The following is a 12,268-nucleotide window of genomic DNA, read 5'->3' as shown; positions in this document are numbered from 1 at the left end:
GGGGATGGTCTTGCTATAACAAAACACAGCCACTTAGCCTAATTAGCCTGCATGACTTACTCTTTTTTGGCCTTACGCTACCTCCCTGGGACACTTACAGTCCAGTGAAAAGTGTTAATATGAACAGCAAAAAATGACAGCCTCTTGTACCAGACACTCATCCTTATTGTCTCTTCTAGAAATAAAATAACAGTCTCTCATTCATGTTGTCATTATGTATTTACTATCATTTCTGTCTCCCATATCCTAAACATTCTTCTTCAGGGTATGATATGCACAGCATAGATGTAAGTTTTTGTCAAGCTTAAGTGTTACCTAAAATCTAGCCAATTACTGTTTTGTGGTGATAGGCATTACTTGGATTAAAGAAAGAGCCCTTATGTCTCTGCTTGAGCTTAATTATTCCTCCAAAGTTATGCTGCCATCCTTTTTTCCCCCCCTAAATAATTTGTTTTAATATGCTGTAGTCACTAGAATGACCTTGTCATATATTTCAGATTTAATTCTTCATGAGGTTAGTCTAGCAAGTGACACTCAACACAATTATTAGGTGATGGGCTAGGTCATTCAACCGTTCAACCATTTTTTATTTAGTTTTTGACTTCCCAGTCAAAATCTAGTACAGTAGGTTTTGAAAGTGTACTGAAAAATTGAGAGCACAATGGATCTTTGTAATTTAAGCTATTATTCAATAGCTGTGAAAGATGCAAAATGCTAAAAACAGTGTAATAAATCATATTTTTAGTTGCCAAAGTTTTAAATCTTCAAAATTCTTTTTTTTTTTTTTTTCTGTCTACGATATTATTGGAATGATGTTCTGTATTTTTGAGGGCTTATTTTCAATTTCTGTATAATTTCTCAGAGTTACTATTGTCAAGGTCTCCATTTCTATACATTTTATAATAGTAAGATTTTTTTACAATGTTCCAAATGTTTTAAATAAAATCTACTTTCATTTTCATACAGATAATGTAAATGACTTGCATGTTAGTCTCAGCTTTGTAGTCTTATTGACCTCTGATTTAATATTGTGTTTCAATGCATCTCCCTGACGAGGCCTACATTTTTACAACATATTTATCATAAAAATAAAATATTTAACAATGAAAAATAAAATAGTAAGATTGCACTCACTACTTTTTAAAAGAGATCAATAAAATATACATCATATAATACTTTGCTTTCACAATTCTTTCCTTTGCTGTGTTCTACAATCAAATCCTTATTATCAAAGGTACTGTCCTGCATGGGATTTTCACAAAAGGTATTTTTAAAAACTGCATCTGCATTTTATAGAATCAGCTAATTTATGTTGGAAGGCATCTTTGGAGTTCATCTTGTCCAACTCCCCAGCCAAAGCAAATCCTACTACAGAATTATTTTCAATCCCACATTTGTACGGTTCTGCATATTTACAGAACATCCACCAAAAAATAAGAAAATTTTCTGCTATTTAGTAACTGGGACAAATTTTAAATTGCCTGTGTTACGCCAATGCTACATAGAAATTAGTACAATTAACATGCTTTTGAGGTTGTAAATAAATTTGACTCGGAAAGCTGTGACGTAGATGCAATATATTGTAGATAAATGCATATTTCCTTTTTTTCTTCGTGCTACCGGAAATATTTTATCAGTGTTTATCAGGTGAAACCTAGAAGCCTGAGGAAAGATCACTAGGATATCCCACCTGCATTCCAGCTATTGCTCTAGAAGAGCGCAGGTCTGCTGTAGGTCCAGCAGCTGCAAGCCCTGTGCAGATGTTTCAAATACTCCACACTATCTAAACCGCTCAGGCATTTGTGTGATTTGAATCACTTCTCTTGCTCACACTATTAATCTTGCTGATAGTACTGACGACACATCTCAGTGACACTAACAAGTTCAGGAGAAGAATTGTGGGAGGACATTTATTTTTCAATAAACACTACAAACTTGACCCTATATTTAAAAAGTTCAGGCTATTTTCAGTTTGAAACTAGTGATTAATTTGAATGGTTAAAGCAGTGCCTGTGAAACAAGAAATCCGAATTCTTTAATTTTTTTTTCTGCTATTATGTGTAATATAAATTGATACATCTTGCACATTGGTAAGCGTATGGCAGAGTAGTCCCAGTAGACTGCATGGTATGGATGAACTAGCTCATTCAAAGCCAGCTTTATTCTGACTTGACATCTGAATACTACCCTGGAGAATAAAGACCACCACCACAAGTGTGACAGGTCTGATGGAGAAGTGTTTCAACAGATATAGTGGCTCAGTATTACTTCTCACCATGTATCACTCATTTCAACATACTCACTCTTAACTTCGTTCTCTGAAAATTTTGCAGGTGGAGCTTCCAAGTCTGATCTACAGTCAGAAGTAAAACTCTTGTCTGCTGCAGTTCTTTTATGGATGTGTAAATAACATTATGTCAAACAATCCTATTCCTCTAGTCTCAGAAATCTGCATTCTAATATTTCAAAACTTTGTATATAAACCCCCACAATGGTTTGTATCTATCCTAACGTTTAAAAACAAATCTCTGTTGCTATGATCACATATGCTTTCCAGAACATGATAGTTAGATTTTTTGGTCCTCTATAATGTACATGCCTGTAATGCTTAAGGCTTCATGGGAAGATAATCCAATAGAGAAGTAATTATAAAAGTATTGCTGTTAGTCATGTAAGTAAAAATTTCTATACTCACTACGTGAAATCATGTTACTTACTAACATGGTTGGTATTTGTCTTAAAAACATATTATGCATTTTAAAAACTTTTAATACTACTTCCTAACAAAACTGACCACCTCATCCTTTTAAATAAAAAGTGTTTCTTAGAGGATGATATCTGCAGAGCTCTCTAGATGTCAGTAGTGTTCTCACTGATGTCAAATATCAGTTTGTCTATTGATTTAGAGAAATCTTTGTTACTGGTGATCATTTTTTTGTTTCATTACCTACAAATATTGAAACATCCCCTAACTTCTCATTTTCAAATAAAATCTTAATCATGATGGCTGTAAAAGTAATTTTCAGATATAAACTTCAGGTATTCTGTCTTAGTTTGGCAATCAGACTATTTACATGGTGCAAGACTGTGACGTGCAGAGATACACCAAAGCAGCTCTAAATGAATTACCTTGGGTATTGCAAGCTCTGTAACCATTGGTGGCCCCTAAACACTTCCTGAGGAACCACAAGGATTCAGGAAACCTGATCAGACAGCATAGGCATTCCTGTAAAATAATAAGAGTAATTTTAAAAGTGTAATAACTTAATTGTGCAATTAATGCTGTGGAGATATAACATGGAAAATGCATGGTCTGTAGTGAATTCATATTGTAACATATGAAATATCTGCAAACGAAACTATGCTGATATTAAATAAAACTGAAGTCTGAAGAAGAGTTTGAGCATATACATATAAAAACTTGAAATGTACATTGACTCAGGGGCGAAGGAGTGCAGTCACAATACCGGAACTCTTAAAATTATTATCTTAATCATATATGAAGACTTAATTTGTATAAATTATGTTTATTGGCTACCTGGCACATTTCTTTGTGCCTTCTGCCCTGGGAAAAACCCTGACTCATCTGTCTCACGTTTTGGGATCCTATAACTTCTGTTTAGTTTGCCAAATCTATTCTAACCCAAGCTGTGTAAATGAATTACTGATACACTACGTTACTATTTTTATATTCTATTTTATTCTATTCTCTATTCTTATTCTCTGAGAATTACCACATACTCAGAACTGTATCTAAGCTAAAGGCACTAGAGTAGCTAAGGCTACTAAAAGAGGATCAAATGACATCTCACCACTGTAGTGCATATCAGAGGTAATGAATGTATTAATTCTCAGTTGTCTCTTGAATCCGTGTACATGGAAAAGGCCACCATTACAATACTGTCCTGCATAGGAAGGACTAGAAGAGACTTTCTAAATCGAGTCCACTATTTTCCTCTTTCACTACTGTTTCTATTTTTAATTTCTTGCCTTCATGCTTGAGAAAAAGGGAGCAGGTAGTGTTGAATGATGAAGTATTCAAGAAGGTGCTTGAAGAACACCTTCATAAACTGAGACATTTTCACAGACTATATAGCTGCGATTTACTTTAGAGGGTTTTCTACAGCTGGTAGGCATGGTGATTTAACTGTTATGTAGGAATGGCTTAAATTCAAATTAAAAATTTCTTATGATCGTGATGCCATTTCTCATATTATTATCTTGCACTGATACGTAGGGGCATTGTATGTAGAGACAATGTATATAGAGAGGCATTATATGTAGAGGCATGACATGTATAATGATATCTACTGGAATAATGTGGGCCCAAGACTAACACGGATATGTGTTCAAGTTCATAAAACTGTTAGAGGGAGAAAAATACTTGAGAATATGTTTGTAAAAGCTGTAGGGGACTCTAACAAGTAACAGTCATTGTAGCAAAGCACAATTTGAATCCAATGTGGATGCTTTGGATTGTTAAGCACAGAGGAAATTCTCACACCACATGAACTATAAAGAGCTTTATGTAACTGCTTGGATGTATAGGCACACGAGTACGCTTGAGAAATTGTCTCTCAGTCTGAGTTTGTGATTTGTTATCTCAGAGAGCTTTTCTTCTACCTTCTTACAGTTTGGTATATAAACACTGTTTTCATCCATAATGCATCTTTGTCCTCTTCTAAATATATTTGGTAATTGTTCCAACACCACAGTAAGCTAACTTCTGGTGAGTTTTAGGGGGTTTTATTAGCAAAAAGTAGTACTTCATGACTGGACAATTTCTAAGGACCAGCTGAAGTATTTGCAATCCATTTACCGTATTTGTATTTCCCCAGGCTCCCACTAGTTTGATTCCTTCTTAGACAAATGTTTCCAGTAGCTGCAGGTATTATGGATATCTGATTGTTTGCCTTGAGGAAACAGAAGATTTGGTGTTAGTTAAAGGTTATTGATAGAAGGAAGCTCCCTCTTTTGTGTGTCTGATTATTGATGAGAAGGAAAAGTTTTTTATTAAAAGCTGTATATCAGATGTGATGAAAAAAAAAATGCCACGCACATACATACAAAAGACTGGCTTTTGTTATTTTATCTCATTCAAGATGATAAGAAGATTTTCACGTAGAAAAGACTAAAATATACTGTTTTGTTAAAACTAAAACTTTTGGGGGAAGTTCTAGTGATCTGGGAAACTTACATCACTTCAGAATGGAAAGGAGAATTGTAAGATCTGAACTTTTTGATAAAAAATACTACTTTGAAACAAACCATTTAACACAAATATTTTAAAGGTTATGTTCAACAAGGTTGTATTTCAGAATTTTGAAGGACTTTTGCGAAATGGAGTGGATGTTTTCTAGTTATTTATGTCTTCACTATCAGTAATAACTAAACTCTGATCCTGCTTATCATAATTCTGTTTTCCAAGACCTCCAGCATTTTGTCAGACAGTTCAGAATACAGTTTGGGTTTATTTACCTTCTAATTATTGTATCTCAAAATTCTCTTTCCTGGTTACAACAAAAATCATAGATTAAATTTAAAGTAGAATGCTGTAAAAATTAGCATTGGTTCAGTTTAACTGGATAATTTTATAAATATATATATATAAACCCTGGTTAAACTAGTCTGCATAATCAAGAAGAAAGGAATGTATCTAGAAGGATACTCAATTTAATCAATTTTTCCATTTTTTCATCTAAGCAAAGAACTTATATTCCATAAAATTCATGTCAAACTATCTGTCCCTATATTTACAAAGTTTTGTTTTTCAATCTGATGCATTTTTACTTTTCAGATTCTGGGGAAGTAACAAACATCCATTCTTTGAAAATGCTCTGGTCCATGTTATGTCCTAGTTCATTCTATATATCAAGGAATTTAGTTTTTGCACTCTGTTCCAGACTCCTCTATTTGAACTGTGAATATACCTAAGTGTATACCAAGAACCCAGCTCTCCTGACACAGCTGGTGAGCGAGCCAACTAGGGACGGTAACCCACTCGACCTTTTGATTGTAAATACAGAAGGACTTGTGGGTGGTGTGAAGGTTGGAGGCCATCTTGAGCACACTGATCACAAATTAATAGAGTTTTTGATTATTGGAACAGTAAGGAGGGAGGTTAGAAGAACTGCCACCCAGGACTTCCAGAGGGCAGACTTCAGCCTGTTAAAGAGACTGGTTGGAGTCCCTTGGGAGGCAGTTCTGAAGGGCAAAGGAGTCCAGGAAGGCTGGGTGCTCTTCAAGAAGGAAATCTTAAAGGCTCAGGAGCAGGCCATCTCCACATGCTGAAAGATAAGCTGGTGTGGAAGAAGACTGGCCTGACTGAACAGAGAGCTGTAGCTAGAGCTCAGGAAGAAAAAGAGGGTTTGTGACCTTTGGAAGAAGGGGGCAGGCCACTCAGGAGGACTACTAAGATGTTGTGAGGCTGTGCAGGGGCAAAATTAGAAGACCCAAAGCCCAACTTGAGCTCAATCTGGTTATTGCTCTTAAAGACAATATTTTTATTTTTATTTTTTTATAAGTATATGAATAAGAAAAAGAGGACTAAAGAGAATCTCTACCTTTTATTGGATGTAGGGGGAAACATAGTGACAAGAGATGAGGAAAAGGCTGAGGTACTTAATGCCTTCTTTGCCTCAGTCTTTAGCAGCAAGACCAGTTGTCCTCCAGGTACTCAGGCCCCTCAGCTGGTAGATAGGGACAGGGAGCAGGAGGAAGCCCTCATAATCCACAAGGAAATCGTTAGTGACCTGCTAAACCACTTAGATGTATGCAAGTCTATGGGGCCAGATGTTATCCACCCAAGGGTACTGAGGGAGCTGGCTCAAGTGCTTGCCAAGCCACTTTTCATCATTTATCATCAGTCCTGGCTATCAGGGGAGGTCCGAGTTGACTGGCAACTAGCAAATGTGATGGCCATCCAAAGGAAGGACTGCAAGGAGGATCCAGGAAACCACAGGCCTGTCAGTCTGACCTTGGCGCCAGGAAAGTGCATGGAGTAGATTATCCTGAGTGCCATCACGTAGCACCTACAGGGTAACCAGGTGATCAGGCCCAGTCAGCATGGGTTTATCAAAGGCAGGTCCTGCTTGACAAACCTGATCTCCTATGACAAGGCAGCTTAGTGGACGAGGGAAGGGCTGTGGATGTGGTCTCTCTAGACTTCAGTAAAGCTTTTGACCCAGTAAGGCTTCCCACAGCATTCTCCTGAAGAAGCTGGCTGCTCAAGGCCTGTATGGGCATACGCTTCACTGGGTAAAAAACTGTCTGGGTGGCTGGGCCCAAAGAGTTGCAGTGAATGGAGTTAAACCCAGCTGGAGTCTGGTCAGTAGTGGTGTCCCTCAGGGCTCAGTACTGGGGCCAGTTCTCTTCTATATCTTTACCAATGATCTGGACAAGGGGATCGAGCACACCCTCAGTAAGTTTGCAGATGACACCAAGCTGGGTGTGGGTGTTGATCTGCTCAAGTGTAGGCGGGCTCTGCAGAGGGATCTGGATAGGCTGGACCGATGGGCTGAGGCCAACTGTATGAGTTTCAACAAGACTGAGTGCTGGGTCTTGTACTTGGGGCACAACAACCTCACGCAATGCTACAGGCTGGGTGAAGAGTGGCTGGAAAGCTGCCTGGCACAAAGGGACCTGGGGGTATTGGTCCATAGCTGGCTGAATATGAGCCAGCAGCGTGCTCAGGTGGCCAAGAAGGCCAACAGCATCCTGGCTTGTGTCAGAAATAGTGTGGCCAGCAGGACTAGAGAAGTGATTGTCTCCCTGTACTTTGCTCTGGTGAGACCAAACCTCAAATACTGTGTTCAGTTTTGGGCCCCTCGCTGCAAGGACATTGAGGTGCCAGAGCCAGACCTTACCACTCTCTACAACTACCCCAACGGAGGTTGTAGTGGGATGGAGGTTGATCTCTCCTCCCAAGCAAGAAGTGATAGGACAAGGGGAAATGGCCTTAAATTGTGCCAGGGGAGGTTTAGGTTGGATACTAGGAGAAATTTCTTTACTGAAAGGGTTGTGCAGCATTGGAACTGGCTGTCCATAGAAGTAGTTGAGTCACCATCCCTGGAGGTCTTCAAGAAACGTGTAGATTTAGAACTTAGCAGGATGGTTTAGTGGTGGACTTTGGTACTAGGTTAAAGGTTGGACTAGATGATCTTAGAGGTCTTTTCCAACCTGAATGATCCTATGATTCAATGGACTGTATTAATTCTTTAGCCTCAGTTACTGACATCCCCAAGCTAATAAATTTGGGATAAAATTAGGGATCTCTAAGAAAATTCTCCACTATTGCAGTTTACCCTTGGTTCTTTGGGTCATATGCAGTTCCAGCAAATTTTTAAAAATTAATGTTTAGCAATCTAATTGCCTGAGAAAGCTGATTTAACTCTAGACCTATGGATAGCTTTTAAATCTATTTCTTGGTTTCAGCTTGAAAGACAACAACAAAAAAAAATGTACAGTTTCTGAAACTACACTTAATATACATAAATGACTTAATTACAATATTCTGTATGGTCAGGAATACAATATTGCCCAGTCTGCACTGGGGTAGTTGTCTACAAATTTCCCTGTGTCTGACAGTGCATTGCTCAGAATTTACTGGGGGTGAATCTTCATCTGCAAGGTGTTTATACAGTACCAGCTTATCCTTCAGAATGTTCTAAAACATGTTAAACATGTTTTATTTGAACAGTAACAACTACTAGATCTTGTGTTTTAAAATGCTAATATGAGGTCACTAGTAGGCAATGCTGTAACTCTAGAATGGATGGGCTTGTAGTTAAATACTGTTTTCTCCCAAAAAATCACTACTAAACAAAACAAAACAAACAAAAAAAAACAATGAAACCAAACAAACAAGCTAAACTGCTATTCATTGCAAATGGCTTTCTGGTTTTCCTTTGTTTTTTACTCTATTATTGTGCAAACCACATAAAGAGTTTTGGCATAGTATGCAAGGACAAAGAATTAAATAGCACACACTGCACCATTTTCTCTGACCATCTTCCATGCTGCCCAAAAGAAATAGCTGCAACAAAGGTAGGAAGCAGTTCTGCAGAATTCTCAGAGATCTTCAGAAATATGGCTTCAAATGGCTATTTGGAGCTGGTACCTGAGAGATTCCCCAGTGAATGTCAGAAATTTCCATGCCATTTTGTGTCACAAGAATAGTGGAGGAATGGTAGACAAGAAAGAAGAAAAAATTAAGATGTAGAATCACAGAGATGTAAAGGTAAGAAAAATAATTAGAAATAAATGCCCCCATCTTAACAATCCCATTATGAAATTTAACTGCGTGAAAATGAGAGGGAATCAATGCTGTGCTTCAGTGTCACTCTTCACCCAGGAAAGACTCACTCCTTTTTAGATTCATAGAATCATAAAGCGGTTTGGGTTGGAAGGGCCCTTAAGGATCATCCAGTTCCAACCCCCGGCCGTGGGCTGGGACACTTTATGCTAGATCAGGTTGCTCAAAGCCCCATCCAGCCTGACCTTGAACACTTACAGGGATGGGACATCCACCGCTTCTCTGCCCACAGCTTCCAGTGCCTCACCACCCTCATAGTAAAGAATTTCCTCCTTATGTCTGATCTAAATCTCCCCATTTTTAGCTTAAAGCCATTACCCTTGCCCTATCCCTACACCCCCTGACAACGAGTCCCTCCCCACCTTTCCTGCAGGCCCCCTTTAGGTACTGGAAGGCCGCTGTAAGGTCTCCCTGGAGCCTTCTCTTCTCCAGGCTGAACAACCCCAGCTCTCTCAGCCTGTCTTCGTAGGAGAGGTGCTCCAGCCCCTTGATCATCTTTGTGGCCCTCCTCTGGACTTGTTCTAATACTTCCATGTACTTCTTGTGCTGAGGGCCCCAGATCTAGCACTCACAAGCAAAAGACCTTGGGCTAGATTTAAAAGGGAGACATTTGAGTCTAAATGGGAGACATGAGTCTGAGACTAAAACTCAGTAATGCTATACCCAACTCCTGGAAACCACTCTCATTTAGAGAAATTCAGAATTTCAGGTGAGTCTGTCATACACAAAGCTTTGGAAAAGTTAGGTATCTAGGAGGTGATTAACTGAAATCAGTTTGCAGGGCATGGTGTAAACTAAGATAGTCAACAGAAAACGCAGTCTGCAGCTGTGACTTCTGTGGGAGTTAGGTGCCCAAACCATCCCAGTGCCTGTAAGGAATGAAGGAGAGAATATTTGGAGGTAATATTTGGGCAGGAGCACTGTGCTCAGTGGGACTTTTTCTGTCCCGGACCCAGCATCAGCACAATGTACCAGTCACATCAATCTTTTTGTCTGCACCTTCTCCTGAGAAGGTCTTCTGTGTCCCAAATCCAATGTGCAGAGGGCTCCAAATAACTCCTCTACCAGATTTGCTGCAAGAATTTCAATCTAAGCCTTGCGTGAGCATAATGTAACTGCAATGTACTGTACTATAATCTACTGCAATGGTGAGGCTATTCCACTTAACTTTTTTTTTTTTTTGCCAGTTTTGTTGACAACAAAACTATTCCCTTGAAAGAGAATTGTGTGTGGCTGGTGGTACCTTTGCCTTGGCCTGGGATAGCCTCTTTGCCTTTCATGCAGGTAAAAGCTTGTTACACAGTTCCCTTAAAGAAAGATCAACCATTTTAGGAGGGTAAGTCTCAAAAGTGTTCTGGGATATCTAGATACATTGCAGTTGTTTGTTTGTTTGTTTGTTTGTTTTGTTGTTGGTGGTGGTTTTTTTTTTGTTTGTTTGTTTGTTTTTGTAATCCCAGCAACCAAAATTAATCTCATGACTTCGTTTGAAAAGATAGTTTCATCAATAGATACTGAAGTTTTATATAAAGGAAATTATTTTTATCCCTGTTTTATAAAAGCACAGAATTCTAACAGCACAGAATGGCAGTGACAGAAATAAAATTTAGATCTACTGGCTCTCAAATCTATGCCCAAATAACAAATCTCCTTGCAATTAGAAATAAATAATAATAATAATAATAATAAGTTGATGTAAAGATATATTAATAATGTGCTTTTAGAAACTTTTAAAAAACTTAATTGCACTCAGTGAAATTTGAGAAGAATTTTTTGAAGACAATTTTCAGTGGCTGAAAAATGGTCTGTTAAAAGTGATCCTACGTTCTTGCTTGACTGGGACACTCACAGAATATATCAACTGTTTCCATGTTCCATAAGAAATTTTAAAACACCTTTTTATTCCAAATTTTGGTTCACTGGTTTTCAGAGAGAGAACATACTCTCCCTCAGCTTGTTCTTTGTCAAAGTGAATCTGGTCATTCTTCTTGAAAGATGTCTCTAGGTTTAATACTGCCTTTTGAGACAATTTGTAAATGGGAACAGTTCTGTATTTTCTCAGCCTCATAAACTAAAAAGACATTTTTCTTTATTTCCTTTATATCTCATTTTGAGAGGGCAGATAGCTTGCTATAAGAAAATACAAGAAAGTCTTGAAGTTGAATTGAATCCAAGTCCATACTGTAAGAATATATTTTCATATTTATATGACAAAGACACAACTTAGACAAATAAGCAATTTTAATTGAAAAATGCTGACAAGATCCTAACTATTTGGACTGTGCAATCTGTTTTTGATTTTGGACATAAAAGGGTCTTAATTTTATAGAAAAGACATGATGGGACTATGTATTATTCAAAGTTCTCAATTGTCAATATAAATATTATGATCTTGTTCAACAGTGAGGGGATTGTATTCGTTTTGGCAATACTCAAAATGCAATCAACCATAGATTATGAGTGCCTTTAGACACTGTGCAATGATGCATAAAACCAATCAATTATCCTTTTTGGCTAGGTTGATCTGGCACTGAGACTGGAAACCTGTTCTATTGTGAATTGTATGCACCTCAAAAATACATACAAACTATTTTCTTGTTTCTGTTTGCTTAATTAATATACATGACATTCCTAGTTATACTGGGCATGGGAATCTTTATCACCCAATTTTCACATGTCCTACTTCTATGAAATTTATCTAGGAATGAAATAAACCCAGTTTATTTATCACTCCTTAGAACCTTGTTGTATGTATCCGCTTGTCTCGGCCTCATGTGGTACTACACCAAGTGAACGTGTGCAGCACAGAGCTCACAACTGTACAGCATACCATGAAATTTTTGCAGTGTTTTGAACTCCACATGAAAGTAAAGGACTAAATGTGTTTGTGGTCAGATTCCCTGAAGAATTACTTGAATTATTTTGTCAGTATAGGTCAGTTTGGATCTTTGCCACTGC

At 37.9% G+C, this 12,268-nt stretch overlaps 1 protein-coding gene across 4 annotated transcripts in view; it reads right to left on the bottom strand.

Annotated features, from left to right (window-relative positions):
* LRRC72 (leucine rich repeat containing 72) overlaps positions 1-12,268 on the bottom strand; it is a 37,094-nt gene that overhangs the window by 21,679 nt on the left and 3,147 nt on the right. Inside the window, exon 2 of one of the 4 annotated variants that reach the window (XM_040549089.1) lies at positions 3,130-3,226. The exons of the other annotated variants lie outside the window; for them this stretch is intronic. Within the exon in view, the coding sequence (XP_040405023.1) occupies positions 3,130-3,156 (27 nt within the window). The 5' untranslated portion in view covers positions 3,157-3,226. The remainder of the gene's footprint in view (positions 1-3,129; positions 3,227-12,268) is intronic. 4 annotated transcript variants of the gene reach the window in all.

This window comes from Cygnus olor, chromosome 2 (genome assembly GCF_009769625.2).
Source record: "Cygnus olor isolate bCygOlo1 chromosome 2, bCygOlo1.pri.v2, whole genome shotgun sequence".
NCBI classification, from domain to species: domain Eukaryota; kingdom Metazoa; phylum Chordata; class Aves; order Anseriformes; family Anatidae; genus Cygnus; species Cygnus olor.
This window is presented reverse-complemented; position numbering and strand designations above follow the sequence as displayed.